The 16888-nt window shown below is 33.6% G+C and overlaps 1 protein-coding gene across 4 annotated transcripts in view; it reads right to left on the bottom strand.

Annotated features, from left to right (window-relative positions):
• The window catches only part of LOC118184166 (sulfate transporter-like), a 257622-nt gene that overhangs the window by 46731 nt on the left and 194003 nt on the right, over nucleotides 1–16888 (bottom strand). For all 4 annotated transcript variants that reach the window (XM_085819539.1, XM_085819550.1, XM_085819545.1 and 1 more), the window contains 4 exons: nucleotides 15553–15717; nucleotides 11260–11415; nucleotides 1580–1662; nucleotides 1337–1484 (listed from right to left, as the gene is read on the bottom strand). In XM_085819539.1, the coding sequence (XP_085675665.1) occupies nucleotides 1337–1484; nucleotides 1580–1662; nucleotides 11260–11415; nucleotides 15553–15717 (552 nt within the window). The remainder of the gene's footprint in view (nucleotides 1–1336; nucleotides 1485–1579; nucleotides 1663–11259; nucleotides 11416–15552; nucleotides 15718–16888) is intronic.

Raw genomic sequence — 16888 nt, 5'->3', positions numbered from 1 at the left:
GTATTATATATAACTACCTACCTTCTGAAATTACTTAAGTAAATGGGTTTCAGTGAAACTAAACAAATGTAACTATTTAAAATTCATCAAAAATATGGATGAGTGTCAAAATAGTGAACCATCTCACTATGACAAATACCTCTCAAGTTGACTACATTTCTGAGAATGTAAATAAACACTTGTCAAAAGGTCATTTTTATCCATTTATTTTGAAAAGGTTGAATTTGTTTATTTTGAACTATGTTCACAGAACATTCATATCACCTGGTCATCACTACACTTTCTGAACAGACTTTCCACTATATTTTGAAAATTCTTTCTCAGAACTGCATTCCATTCGTCTTTAAAATATGTAAACGCTTTAGATAGAACAGCCACAGATCAAATGGTTAATCCTTTTTATAATCAACCTAAACATTCTTTTTGGGAATGAGGTTCGGTGAAGATAAGAGAAGTTTATCTAAATTTGTATCAAGCTATTTTTTTACACAGTTTGTTCCGTCAAGAGACATATGAAGTTGAAGGAAGAAAGGGGTTTGCTGAACTATTGCCATAAACTCAAAAGACAAAGAATTGTGAATAATGTTTTAATAGCTTGGAGTTTAGAAATTTCATCACAGGAATCAAACAGCTTGATCATGAAACTCCTACCATGGTATCTTGTCTCCTAAACTTCCATGATTAACCATGCAAACTAATGATATGCTTTTCTAACATTCACTAAATACAATCCTATTCATCAGATGGCAGATTAGCAATTTTGATTTATTACACCATTAGAATGCACTTAGTTTTATACTTCTGTATCTTATGTGTGGGGGTATCTCACATTCATGGCTTTGTGTGATGCTTTTGATAATAATTACTGTATTTCCATCAGGAAATTCCAAAAGTACTATTTAACAAAATCATTTTTAAAGTTCTGGCCATGAAGAAACTATGAAACTATGTCATAATGAAGGCAGTCAACACAGAATGCTGTCTTTCCCAAAGAAAACACATTTAACAATTTAACTCAAGTATCCTGCACTTTGATTAGTGATTTTTACTGAAGCCTTAGATATTGAAGTAAGTACTTTTGTTACACTCGCAAAACTACTAAAAATGTTCTTACATTGTGGAGAAAAACACAGATAAAAAATTCCAGTACATGATAGCTATAGTTTACATGTAGACAATGATCTATTAAAATCAAATACATTGATTCATATTCACTTAAAATTTTTCATTTACTCATGTCAGAAGTGTTAATGTAAAAAAGGGAACAAATCAAAATATTTGGAACATTCTAAAGACACGAGACAGCAAGGGGGGGGGGAAAAAAAGTATATCTTACTTGATTTGGTCGAATGGAGTATTTATTTTTCTTTGACAAAAGTTTCGCCATTGATAATGAGATGGCAAAGGCAACTATGGCTATGGCAAAACTATCTGTTACAAGAAGGTGAAGTATATCAAATCTTGGTGCAACCGGTGGAGGTAACCTACAGGAAAGAGAAGATAACAGAAATAAAATTAAAACTTTCCACTTCAAAAACTTACTTTAAGAAAAATTAAAAACTATATTGAATTAACTTACCCAGTTGGTATATCTTTCATAATCGATACTGCATAGTTTTCATGGAATTTACCAAAATATGATGCAGTGGTAGCGAGCACAACCTAAAATATTTCTGATAATCACAGTCTGGTATTGAATCTTTTTTAATTACATAAAACAAATATATATGTTGTTCAGCTATATATTAAATGAAAAACTGGTAATATTTCAAGAAGTAGCTCCGATGAGAGAAGATTTAAGGCATCGTACACAGCAATTTTGAAATTCACAAACTTAGAACATGTAGGCACTTGTTTCCTTTCATCAAAGCTTTAAAACTTAGATCAAAATACATGTAGCATATCTAGAAATATGCATGATTCAGCTTTCTGAAAAATAATATTCTAACAAGACTGGATTCCATCTCATTTTGAGAACGATGTATCGCATGATTCTCAGTTTTTCAAATTTAATCCTATCTTACGTTTTCCTCTAGGGTTACAGTCTAAAAAGGACTACTCTTAATTTTGTTGCGTGCGTACGGGTTTGTTACGAAATTAATGCACAAGTCCGATGAAAAATGAACAAAAATTTATTATTATCACAACAAAAATGCTTAAATTTTCTCAAATTATCATGCAGTATTACAATATATCACAGTAGTTATCTTTTAACTACTCAAATGTCCAACAGAACGTAATTCAAAACAGCTAAAGAAAGCTAATCCGCGAATTCGCCACAATCAACAAGAGCAGTTTTCTAAACAACAACAAACTAAGCAACTACTATGAACTGAGATGTTTTCCTCCTTTTATAAGATTTTAAAATTACGCGCTAGAATTTTCTAGTACTTTCTCGAAATCAAAAAGAGATATTTATTTATTTAATGCATGCGCTCTTGTATTTTCAATTTTCCGGCTTAGCTTTCTTTTAATATTCGTCACGCGCTGCACTGCGCGAGAAATAAAACCATTTAATTTATAATTGAACTAATATTAGCTTTTTAAATACCAAATTCGTAACACTGCCCCCGTCCCAAGGACTGTCTTTGTCCCGGGCAGTACAATCCCTGGACAGGAAGCCAAACTTACAACTGAGGCATAAGCATTACATTACAATATCAAACAACATGAAAAATAAATGTAATAGATAACTTAAACAAATCAAATACTAAATGCATATCAAATACTAAATAAAAATCAAATCAAATACACATTTAAAAACAAAAAGGACCATGGTCTTATACTATTTACAATTATTTACATTACGTACTATGGCCATAGCAATGAGCTAACCTGTCGTAATGAACAACTTTAGGTTTAGAGTTCAAAGACTTACAGATCCGAACCAGGACATCATTCAGCCTGTTTATGACTGTGTATGGACCATCCCAAGGTGACTGTAATTTCGGACAGAGTCCCTTCCGTCGAGTCGGATTCCACAACCACACCTTGTCTCCTTCGTGGAATTGATGTTCAGTAGCTCTTGTGTCGTATCGGGTCTTCATCTTCTCCGTCGCTAAGTTGACTCGCTCTTGTGCAAAGTTGTGCATCACTTCAAACCGGGCCTGGAGATCTTGAATATATTCCTCAGGCGATTAAGTAGCATCCACAGGGCGACCAAACAAGATCAATCACAAGGCAGACGAAGGTCACGACCGAAGAGCATCTATGATGGGGAATAGCCGGTAGTCTCGTGGACAGCACTGCAGTTAGCCAGTAGAAACAGTGGTAATTTCTTGTCCCAATCCTGTTGGTTTCTGGAAACCACTAATGAGAGGTTATTAAGGATGGTTCAATTGAACCTCTCTACATGCCGTCCGACTGGAGATGTAATGGCGTCGTTTGGGTTTTGTCAATGCCAAGTAGTTAGCATAGTTCTTTGATTACTGCCGACGTAAAATTCCTTCCCTGATCGGAATTTAACTGAAGAGGCACTCCGAACCTGGAAATCCAGTGCTGTATCATTACCTCAGTTACTGTGACAGCCTCTTGATCAGGAATAGGATACGCTTCAGGCCACTTGGTGAAGTAATCAATGACAACGAGTATGTATTTGTTGCCATCAGCAGTTCGTGGCAGAGGTCCCAAGATGTCAAAGGCGATATGTTCAAACGGCGCACCTACGTTGTAACATTGCAGCTTGCCTCGGCTGCGTTTCCTCAGTCCTTTCCGACCTGCACAGGCATCACATGATCAGCACAACTTTTGCACGTCATCCTTTGCATTATTCCAGTAAAAGCGCTCACAAACTCTCTGCAAAGTTTTCATTATTCTAAAGTGACCTCCTGTAGGGCTGCTATGTAGTTCTTTAAGGACATCAGGAATCCGGGATCCTGGAAGTATCAGCTGCCATCGGAACGTCTTCCCATCATCCGATTCGAATTTCCGGTATAAGACGCCGTTTCGAATGTGAAGTGAATCCCAGAGTGCCCTATATTGTTTTGTTGTAGGACTACAGATAGAAATGTCCTGCCAGGTAAGTTTTCTGTTTGATGACTCCATTAAATCAATTATGGGTTTAATGTCGCAATCTTCCAGCTGGTCTTTTCTCACTTCATCACCATTCCACGGTTCTCGATCAGCCGATGTTGATGTTGTAATTTGTCTTGTGACGGGAGTCAGCAGCTCATATTTCGCTTACACCCTGGAACAATATTGGCAGCTTTCTGGGCAAGGTCTTCTAAACAGGGCGTCGGCGTTCCCGCGTGATGATGCCTTACGATGACGGATAGTGATGTCATATTCTTGGAGTCTCTGTATCCACCTGGCTATTTGACCCTCAGGATTCTTGAAATTTAAAAGCCAGGCCAATGAAGCATGGTCCGTGCAGAGGAGGAATTTTCTGCCGTATAGTTAATGATGGAAATGTTCTACAGCTTTGACTATGGCGAGTAACTCTTTCCTGGTGACACAGTAATTCCTCTCCAGTTTAGACAGGCACTTGCTCCAGTAAGCTACTACACGTTCTTGGCCATCTATTTCTTGGGACAAAACAGCACCAACACTTTCATTGCTCGCGTCTGTGTCAAGAATAAATGGTTTGTCAAGCTGAGGATACGTCAGGATCAGAGCAGATGTTTTAAAGCCTCCTTTAAGTTGTTAAATGCATCCTCGCATTCTTTTGTCCACAAGAATTTTGCTTGCGCTCTGTCAGCTTGTGAAGAGATCTTGCGTTTCTTTTCGACCCTAGTATGATTTTGGCAGCTTCCCGAACTGGTCTTTCGGACAAGGCGTCGACCTTTCCAGGCGAGGATCCCTGTTGAGGATGGATAGTCATGTCATCAGTTGCTGAAAGCAGTTTGTTGTTTTTAGAGTCTAAGGAAAAATTGTATTTCCTTAAAAAGTCCAATCCGAGTATGCATGGATCTGTAATATCCGCCACATAAGCCGTGTGATGGTAGGCGACACTTCCAAACATGATGTTCACGTTTAACTTCCCAGATATGTCGATCTTATCACCAGATGCAGTCTGAAGGGTAACACAGGATGGCGTCCAAATAAGTTTATCTTTAAACTGTTGAGCTAAATCTCTCCGAATGATGGTAACATTAGCTCCTGTGTCAATGATCATAATGCAAGGAACTCCATCGATGTGCCTATTGATGGACAGTCCATTACTGTTGCCACTCACTGTAGAAATCTTGAGCGCTTTAAAACAAGGTTTCTCATTCTCTGGCACCATCCGTTCCTCGATATGGTCATTCATTTGTTTCCTGCGTCGTTGCTGGGAAATAGTCTCAATTTTCGTACCCTGGGATTTTCTGCAATTCTTTCGTACGTGGCCTTCAGTTCCACCACTTTGGTTTCTTGTCAGTCCTTCTCCTTCCCGTGGCATTTAATTGTCCGTTTAAACCATATGCCTTATTTTCCATGCTCTGGGGTGTTCTGCAGTTCCTTCGTAGGTGACCTTCAACACCGCAATTCCAGCACTTCAGGGTCGGTTTCTTTTCACCACTATTCCGTCTTAATGCATTCATTGGTCTTGTCAACTCATACGTTTTATTATCCGTGCTCTGGAGTGTTCTGCAATGCCGTCGTAGGTGACCTTCAGAACTACATCTCCAACACCTTACAACCACTTTGTTCTCACTGCTACTCCGTATCAAAGCATCGACTTGTCTGGATAAATCATCTAAACGAGCCATCAATTGGTCCACTGGCTTGTGGACTCGCACAGCTCTGACTGGGTAGCTATCTCTACGAGTTGCTTGCTGGGCTGCCTCGACTTTTACGGCGCACAACAGAGCGCTTCTTATGTCCTTCACATCTGCCATTCGCAGAGCTTTCTGTATTTCAGTATCCCGGATGCCGACGATGAAATATTGCAGCGACAGGATTTCTCTTGTTTCTGTCAGGCACTCCGAAAAGGCATGATGTGACAGCCTTTCAACATCCGTGGCGAGCTTCTGAAGTGTTTCGGTGGGCTTCTGTTGACGGTATTTTAGTTGAAGCCTGCTGTAGTCTTTTAAACATTTCTCACCAAAGCGCAGCTTCAATGCGCCGGATAGAGCTTCGAAGTCAAGTCTTTGGTTTTCGGGAAGCGTCTGCAGGATATCTGCTGCGTCTGCTCTCAGAGAAGCGGCGAGATGACAGGCTTTAGTTTGGGATTCCCATCCATTCGCATCCGCAACAATAGAAAACTGGGTCTTATACACTTGCCAGGATGTCTTCCCATCATATGTGGATAGCTTCAGAGATGGACGAGCAGGCATCGGTAAGAATTGAAAACCATCACTATTGTTCCCTGCCTTCGCTACGAATTTCTTTAAAATATCCACTTCTTTGGCTACAGCAGAAACCCTATCAACAATTTGTTGTTCGATTTGGTGTTGCACGGCAGAAACTCTTCCTTCAATTAGTTCCTCTACAGCAGAAACTCTCTTTTCTATATGTTCTTTTACAGAAAAAACTTTTTCTTCTATTTCTTCTTTCACCGAAGAAACTTTTTCTTCAATTTGATGTTTTACGGAAGAAACTTTTTCTCCAATTTGTCCAAATTTATTTTCAATTGTGTCAATTCTAACTTCTATAGCTTCAAATTTATTTTCTATTATGCAGGTAAACTCTTTTTTTATTTCCTCTTGCCCTATTTTCACTTCCTCTTTAACAGCTTTCATCTCTGCCTTAAAAGATTCCTGAACAACATCCATCTTTTCCTTAACAGTTTCCTATCCCAATTTCATTTCTTCCTGTCGCGCTTGAATCTTTTCCTGTACGGATTTTTGACCAGCATCCATTTTCTCTTTAATTTCTTCTTTAAAAGATGTTTGGCCAGCTTCCATCTTTTCTTGGAACGCAGCAAAAGCAGTAATGAGCTGTCTCAATTGTTCTTCCATCTCTCTTGTTATTGGCATTCAAATCCCACTTCTGACACCAAAAATTGTTGCGTGCGTACGGGTTCGTTATGAAATGAATGCACAAGTCCGATGAAAAATGAACAAAAATGTATTATTATCACAACAAAAATGCTTAAATTTTCTCAAATTATCATGCAGTATTACAATATCTCACAGTAGTTATCTTTTAACTACTCAAATGTCCAATAGAATGTAATTCAAAACAGCTAAAGAAAGCTAATCTACGAATTCGCCACAATCAACAAGAGCAGTTTCCTAAACAACAACAAACTAAGCAACTACTATGAACTGAGATGTTTTCCTCCTTTTATAAGATTTTAAAATCACGCGCTAGAATTTTCTAGTACTTTCTCGAAATCAAAAAGAGATATTTATTTATTTAATGCATGCGCTCTTGTATTTTCAATTTTCCAGCTTTGTTTTAATATTCGTCACGCGCTGCACTGAGCGAGAAATAAAACCATTTAATTTATAATTGAACTAATATTAGCTTTTTAAATACCAAATTCGTAACAGTATTTATATAAAAGAATTCCTGCTATAATCAACCTGTGACTGTAAATACTTCTCAATATGCTGGTAGAGGCAGAACAGAGAATTACTATGCCTATACAGAAGCACGTGTTGAAATAACAAACACATTTGAAAATATTTAAAATTTATGCAAACTGTCTATTTTTTACAATTTGAGCTATTTTATACATTACTACTAGTAAATTTGTATAAGAATTCATGATTTTCAAATTAAAAATCTAAGCAGGAAAATTTATTAATCAAAGCAACACGAGACTAAAGATTACATGAGAGAAATTCACATTTAAATACTAATAGAGGAGAAATTTGAATATAATGGCAGGAAAACTATCTACATCTGCAATACATGCAGTTAAAAGCATGACAAATGTACAATTATATTCCAAACATTTTAAAATAGATTTAAAAAGAATCCTACATTAGGAATATATTTGCCTGATGTTAAAGAAAGGTTGTTCTTTATATGAAATAGAAATTAACTTAAAAGATCCTTTTAGTTAGAATGAGCCTTTAAATTTTTAATTAAAATAACTAAATACGATTTTAAATTCAATCCATAAGATGTTTGAAATCACATGCTGATATTATTTGATGATTTTATTATTAAAATATATTAAGATAAGAATAAAACACAATTCCTGCTAACTTTCGGATAGAAGAAATTCTAGCACTGACTGCTTGAAAACAGAAATAAAATGGATTGTTTGAAAATAACATTACTAGAAATAAGAAACTTATGAAAATATTAAAACATAGAGTTAAAAGAATGAATACCGTATTATATGTATGAACAGCAAAAATACCATGTTACTGATATATACAATGTCAGAGCATTACTAGCTGCCATTCAAGCAAAGAATCACATAGTATAATAAAAGAAAACAGACTTTAGATTGTTAAGCTAGAAACTTAACAGCTTCCTTTCTTCAAAACCAAGTACATCATAATATTAATAGAATATAAAATATTCAATTAAAAAAATTATAAAATTGCATGTTGCTCCCATTATTAAACAGTCAGCACACGTGCTGGGGTAAAATCCACCCCACGTGTAGTCTTTTCTTAGAAAATAAGGGAAGGTCGTATGTGACCTTTCTAGTAATTCATGTACCTTTTAAGATCAAGGTTAGGAAGGGGTCATCCAGAGAAATTTTTCCCGTGTCCTTGGGATTTTGTGTTTCTTCGGGAAAGGAATGTGCAATGGGATTGTAGCTACCCCGCACGTGTACTAATGTTTCACTTCTAGAGAGACATTCATTAAGATGAGTGCACACGAGATAGAAGAGTAACGACAGCAGGATATTCTCGCTAGTGTTGAAACTGATAACGGAATTGAAGATTACAATTTTGAGTGCGATAATATTTCTGAAAGTGTTCAAGAAACTGACTCTGACCAGTAATATGATGATTCACATGATTTAGGGAGCATATCTTCTTTGACATCAGATGATTTTTATGTTTGAAAATATGGAACAATTTGAAATAAAAAATTACCCTCAAAAAAAGGTTCGGACATGGCCATACAATATAGTGACACATTTCCTGGTGTCAAAACAAGCTTTAGAAATTTGAAAAATCCAACTGAGTGTTTATTGCAAATTTTTGATGAAGAAATAATGGAAGATTTGGTGAAACTACAAACATTTACATTTCATCAATAAGAAACAAATCTTCTAGAGAATGTGATGCACAAGAGACAAATGTAGCTGAATTGAAGGCATTGTTTTTCTTATTATATTATGCTGGAGTGCTGAGAGCAGGACTTCTCAAAGCAAAGATTTGTGGTCAGCTGAAGGAAGCTGTTTGTCAAATAACAATGTCTATCAACCGATCCCACTTCCTGTTGAGGTGTATTAGGTTTGATGACAAATTTACGAGCAGAGCGAAAGATGACGGCTAGACTTGTACTTATTAGAAATTTTTTTGAAATATTTGTCAAAAACATATGAAAAATATATTTTTTATCTGAATATTGTACTATAGACGAAAAATTAGAACCCTTTTCGAGAAAGGTGTCAATTCAGACAATATATAAAAAGATATTACCCAAGATATGGAATAAAAACTTTTGCTTTGTGCGATTCTCATACATTTTATGCATACAACCTAGAAATTTGTGCAGGTCAGCAGCTATATAGATAATCAAATGTGGCATTGGATGTTGTACAAAGCATTGGATTGCACCCATAAGTGGCACTGAAAGAAATATATAAATATGGACAATTGGTACATGAGCATTCCTTTGGCCAATGAATTATTGAAAAAGCACAAATTGACATGTTTTGGGATGCTTCGGAAAGATAAACATGAAATTCCAGAAGAATTTCTACTAAATAAAACAGGCTTCTGTACTCTTTGCGTTTTGGGTTTAGAGGTAAAGAATTATCTCTTACTTCATATGTTCCAAAAAAAGAGTAAATCGGTTCTTGTTCTATCACCCATGCATGAGGATAATCAAATCGATCCATTGTCTAAAGAGCAGCTCAAGCTCGAAATGATAACTTTTTGCAACTCTACAAAAGGTGATGTTTATACTGTTGATGAGTTATGTGGAACTTAGTCTGTTTCAAGAAAATGCCACCGCTGGCCTCTAACGGTATTTTTTGGACTAATGAACATTGCAAGTATAAATGCTTTTATTATTCATAGATCAAATAACGACCAAACGAATATGAACTGAAGAGCTTTTCTCAAAGATTTAGCATTAGAGCTTGTAAAAGCTTCTATCTCTCTTGAAAGAACTCAAAACTGGAGTAAAAAGGTTGGCAGAAATAGAAGATGTAGCAGACCTTCACCCTAAATATGTTGTCACCGTATGCGAGGATTGTTCAAAACGACATTATTTGAATAATTAAACTCAGGTTGGGGGGCGGAAAACCTACGTGTTATTTATATTTTTTAATATTTGTATATAGAATATATTTTTTGATATGAATAATTGTATGACATTATATTGAGTTTTAAGGAAAAAAGCTAGTGAGAATGCAGCCTTTTCATATTCCTCTAGTGCTTTATCAAATCACTCTTTATAATAAACACTTATGCTTAAAAAATATGTACATATGAAAACTGATTTTTCTAATATAAGAAATCATATATGTATCTTATATAAGTTAGTAACTTTGCATAAATTTCAATTTTTATGGCTTACTTTAGGTCACCAGTATGGAAATATTTGTATAACTTAAAGTAAGATTATCTCGAATTAAAACTGGAAAAAAAGTTTAACAAAATTCACAAAGCTATTAATCATTTATACATTCATTTAAAACAAAGAAAATGCATTTATTTATACCTTGGGGGGGGGTGAACTCCGAAAAACAAACACTGGGGTAAAATTTGTCCGGCGCGTGTGCTGAAGGGTTAAACTTTTTTCATATTTTTTATGTATAACTAACATATAAAAGTATTGTTCCTTATGCGTAAAAAATTTATTTCTGCAATTGGACTGAGAGACTTATTTAGTTATGACGTAATTTATGAAAAGGCTAGCAACAGGCTTTTCACCACCCTGTGCAGATTCTGCCACCTAGTTTCTTCCTAAATTTTAAAAGTTTTGCTGCCTGGCATAACTGCACTGGCCCTGATTTATGCTAAACATATATGAACATAATAATAAAGGCAATCTTACATACAAATTAGACTGAACTGCTATGTATAATGGCATGAAACTTTTGATATGGTGATTTCAGTCAGAAAGTTAAACTACTCATTATATATTATGTTTAAATTGCACCTTGCCAAAAAAATATGTCTATGTTACTTGACTGATAAAGTTAAAAAACATACATACAGAAAGAAAGCTATATTACATGTATATATTTACCACTATTAAATCTATAGGAATAGGCATCTTAAGTTTCTCTTTAAGCCTTCCGTCAATCTGTTCCTTAAAAATGGCAAGTACAAATATTGCAACAGCCGAAACAGCAACAGTCGCACCATTCAAGTGAATTAAGTTTTCAAAAACATCTCTTAGCATCTAGAAACAAAAACATATACAAAATATAGAAAACAAAACTGTAACTACTTAACTGAAATGTACATTTCTTATTAAGATATACAGAATGTAAAATGGGAAGAAAATAAATATACAGGCTACGGCATTGAAATTTTCTAAAATATCCATTTTAGAAAACCACAAGAAGGCTGAGAAAATGCTTTAATTTCTTAACTTGATCCTTTATTTTTACCTATTTTAAAAGATTTTATGAGACTTCTGAAAAACCTTAAATAAAAAGAAACCATAAAAATCACACAATAAAGTGTAAGAACACTTTCAACTATAAAACTTTAAGCAAAGATGAATAACAATCAATGCAATATTACTGCATGATTTAAAATGAAATTAAACTTCTTACTTCCTTGATCTGAATTAGTTACAATTCCATATATTTATTACAAAATACATTGCAATAAATAAGAATATTAAGAGGGAGATAATACAATAGGTAGATTTTTAAATGAAAAGCGTGAAGAAAAGCTTATCAATAAGGGGAGAAGAGTGTTATGGACTAGTAAAACTGTATCAGATGTAAGATGAATAAAATACATTTCACAAGAAAAATAAAGGAAAAAAAAATGTGAATTTATTTATATAATATATTTAACATCATGCAGGGTCTTAAGGGTTTCTTATTTATGCCTTCTCTAAGCTCAGTTACCAATCTGTTCTTGGATTCACTCTTACTAATACAACTTCCTCTTTTTAACTTCATTATCTGTTTTAATTCATTATTAAGCATCTCTTGCTTCACACTAACGCCACATAAAGTTATAAAAATTTTAGCAGCAGCATATTTTTAGAGTTTCCATTAAAGAGTGTCAAGTATTGCCATAATTTAAGGGAAAAAAAATTCAGTCTTTTCTTAGTTCAGCATATCAATGCTAAGTTTCTCAACAAGATGACTTACACAACTTTTTTTGTCTTTTCAACTTTATTTTTAAATATCACTTTCTTCCCATTTATGCCACATAAAATTCTGCAGCAAAACCACACATTTTTTAAAAGCAATATATCTTTAGAATTCTCGATGCAGTACGAAGTTCTGACACATATTTTTTAGCCCAGAAGGGCTATTAATTTCAAATCTAACTTATATAACCACTTTTCAAGGAACTAGCCACTGGGTTCGGCCAACCAACTAAATTAATTACTGTAAAAAAAAAAAAGAAACTATACAATGCTTTTAATAAATCCTGGAATTTCACAGGACTAGCTAGTAATTAATGACGAAAAAAATCTGAGTTTACTGCTTTTAAATCACTTAGTTTTGCTAGTCAATAATCGAGAGATTAAATTTCAAAGTGAAATATTTTAGGCAATACTTAATAGCAACATGCTTCCATGTGGGAGATAAAAGTGTTTTACTTCAAACAGTAGCAACATATTGTTCTTAAATACCCAAGTTTGTTGATTAAAAATAAAAGACAAATATCCTACATTTTATTAAATGGCAAAATTCTAGTGCAATGGAGATAAAAATTTTTTACTTCTAGCAGGACTGGAATGACTCACTTGAGTTTGTTGGCAAAATATTCATTAAATTCATACGAAATAAGAAATACATTTTAAAAGCATTGATATCCAAAATTCTGGCTTTGAGGTTTAACATATACAGGTGAAGGACTATGTGTGTTCAAAACGTGGTGGCTCTAAGTACTGATGATTTTTTAGAATACATACATATAGGTAACATTCAAATAACAGAATGTACATACAGATTCTTAATAATTTAATTATAGATTTGAAAATGCTTTGAAAAGTGGCAACACGTTTGAAAAGCGATAAGGACAAAAAAAGCAAACTTGAAACTAATAACACCTTTTGTGCTAATTATAATAACTTTTCATTTGCTTTCTTCTTAAGAGAGACAATTTTTGTTTATTGCTCATGAATGAAAGCCTGAACTTTTATTTAAATATCCCCAAACTTTAAGAAAATGCCATAAAAATTTTCCTGACCCTTCCAGGTAAGTGAGAACTTTGTAGTGGTTAAAAATAAGTGAAGTCTTTAATTTTGGCCATTACAGGATTAACAAAAAATATCAAACCTATATCTATGATGGCCACTGCAGCTGCCAACTTTTTCCCCCTAGATGACTACTAAAAAATGGTATATTCCAACAGTAGTTTTTAATGAGTAATATTTTTATAAAAATGGCATACCAGTCTTTTTCAATTGAACCTTGAAAAATGATCTTCACCAGAATAACACATACAATAACTTGCAATTTCTTAAAGAGGATATGATCACTCGTAGTTCAACAAGTTTAGAAGAACCATGCTTTTCTCAACCCCTACTCCCAAACAAGATTAAAACAGTGTTTCTCTATATCTATTGTCTTCAGACAACAATTGATCTTCATAGCTTGCCCCTGTTATCCACCTAGATCAGTGTTTCTCAACCATTTTTTGCTCCATACATCCCTTTTATCATTGCTAGACACCTTCCTCGATTTTTAAATTCGAAAAATACACATACCTTTATTTAAATTTAGATTATTTTTTTAATATGTTTTATAAATTAAACAAGAAAATGTATAGAAAACGATAAATAACAAAACTTGAATAAAAGTAGTTTTTTTATATTTATAAAATAAAACTAAATACTTGACAGGTCAATAAAAGGCTGACCGTGTCTCCTCCTGAAGATATAAAATTTCCTCCCCAGTTGAGAACCCCTGTCCTAGGTTAACACTGATATAAGATTAATTGAATTTAAAGTAACTGTATTTAAAAAATGTAAGTAACATATGCTAAATTAATTGCTGGCAAAGGGGATAAGAGTAAGATGTTGTACAGAACATTCTAATTCATAAAATTGGTTCCCATTTGAAAAAAGTTTGAGAAATATCGGATTAGGAGGTTTCAACTTGTTACAAAACCTTTTCATTGTTTACAAGTAGAATATTATAAGTACTTTTTGATTATCTGCATCTCAAGCCCCCCCCCCCAAATTGTAAACTCGTTGACAACCTTGGAGAGAAACATATGTTTGAGCATCCTGACGTCTATTTCAATGATGCATCCAGCGCTATCTATTTTTTTACTTTCTTCTCTTTCCATAGAAGACACTTCTCACGGGTAACTGAGGTTTGTCTTTTGGAATTATCTCATTTCTTCTTAAGACTTTCACTGACTTATATTCCTTTCTCCAACAACAAATAAAGCAAATTGTTGTTATAAACAAGATGCAGCAATCTTCAATCCAGTTTCTGACCCATATTTTAATTGCTCTGCTAGTAAATTTTCCCATTGCATATTCATAAAATTTGCTTGTTTAAGAAATAAATTCTCATTGAATATGAACTTCTGCATTTTCTACTGTTAGGCAAAATGCCATATTTCTGAAAGTCGAATTTCAAAACATCAAATCCACATATGCTACATGCATACCCAAGTTATACTATATACACAGTTATTTTTATAAATTAAATGTGAAAACAAAGTTTTAACTTAGCCTCTTAAGAAAATACCAATTTAGTGTTCATCTCTTAATTTTATACTTGAAGAAAGGAAAAGAAAAAAAAAATTCTTTGGTATAATTTTTTTCACAAATTTTTCCCACACACCTTCGCCCCCTTGTTTTTTGTTGATGCATTACTATGTAGCATTTTTTTAAAACATTGTTCAAGTTAGAAACATGAGAATTATATGATTGTTAACTACCATACAAACCTAAAGACAAAAGTGTAATCATGAAGTATGCAACCTACCATTCTTAGTTATTTTTTAGATGATGGTGCTAAAATTAGTTGTTGTTTTAATCATTCCCAGTTCCACTATTTTAGAGCATGTTAAATTAAAAAACAGCACTTTAGTGGCACCATCTAAGCTATAAATAACTAATCAAAAGAGCAGTAAATTGCATACTGCATGATAACTGACAAACTAAAACTTTAGTTCCAGAAAAGATTTTAGGGTTAATTCTGAGGCAAAATATATTGCTACAAATGCTTTATGAAAGAAACACAGTAAAGAACTTGGAATATGCATGTTAACTTGAAAGAATTACTGAATGACAATGCTTTCTAAGTCGAAATGTTTACATATTGAAATTAAAATGAAAATATTATCTATCAAGCAATATGCTTATTATAACAACAATTTTACTCACATAAATTAATTTTAAAGGTCCACTGTAACGTCCAATGTGAATGCCAAATAAATCTTTCATCTGAGATACTGCGACATGACAAGCAGCACCTGTAGTAAAACCAGATACCAGTTGATCAGATAAGACAACAGTAAGTGAGCCAAGCTGAAAAACACCCATGAAGAGCTGCAATATAAATTTTAAAAAAGGGAGGTTACAAACCAGATATTTAAAAAAAATATCTTCATTAACAGTACAACAGTGTTGTAATAAAAATTAAATAAATTTGTATGTAAATTTAAAGTATATGGTTACTTATACATTATACCATCGACTGTGAAAGTTGGCAGAGATCCCACAAAAGTTGTAACAATCATTTCTGTAGAATTCTGAAGGAATTAACACCTCTTTATTGAATAAACATTCAGTATTTGACTCACTTGACAAAGAAAGCTTTTCTTTCTTGATTTCTAGTATTTTGTTAGGCTCTTTGATCTTACCAGAAGTTTGGTTTGGAAAGCTATGAATACAAACTTCCTGCAGATAATCATTCCAATCTATTACTTGTTTGTTGGTCATATGCAGCTACATCATGTCCATTAGGACACTCTCCCTTTTTTATGATATGACACCATAACTTTGAAAATAATCCATTGCTTACTGTTTTGTAGAAAGCAGGTCCCAAATTTTTATATATATATTTTTTTTTTTTTTTCAAAATATAAAGGGGAAAATATAGCAATATTAGTTAATTTAAAACCTTGTTAAAAAAAAAAAAGGCTTGTTGACAATTCACTGAGGTTATCTCAAATGAACGTGCAGATGTTATGGGTATTTGTTAAGTCACGCTTACACATAATTGGCACTAAACTGTACTGCTTAGTGACAGTTTCATGGTCATCGGGATAATAGATAAGTACCTATATTTTTCAACAACATTACATTCAAAATAAATAATAAGCCCTTTTGCTGAAAAATATATATGAATTATCAACTCATTACGCACAACCTTAGTAGCATATAATAACTTCTCTGCAGATGAATTACTTTAATTCAGAGCAGAAAGAAAAATGTGCAGAGATTATGCAGTCTTATTAAGCACTTAAAATATCTAGCAAAAACATCATTTAATTTCATACCTAATCATATTTATCTCTCTTTGTCTAATTCAATATGAGATGAAAAAATGCCAGCATAGCTTTAAAAATGTTAAAAACTTTAAATATGTACTAAGCTACATATGAAATCTCCATTTACCTAAATTTTGTGTATTAATTAATATGCTTCAGATAAATAATAGTTTTGCCAGTCTAGTAGAATGATAGGACTTTGGCTAACTGGCACCTTTATTTAATCT

The sequence above is a fragment of the Stegodyphus dumicola genome, chromosome 1, assembly GCF_044657685.1.
Source record: "Stegodyphus dumicola isolate Sdum_Otavi_A_Nest chromosome 1, ASM4465768v1".
NCBI classification, from domain to species: domain Eukaryota; kingdom Metazoa; phylum Arthropoda; class Arachnida; order Araneae; family Eresidae; genus Stegodyphus; species Stegodyphus dumicola.
The sequence above is the reverse complement of the archived record's forward strand: the minus strand, read 5'-3'. Positions and strand labels throughout refer to the sequence as shown.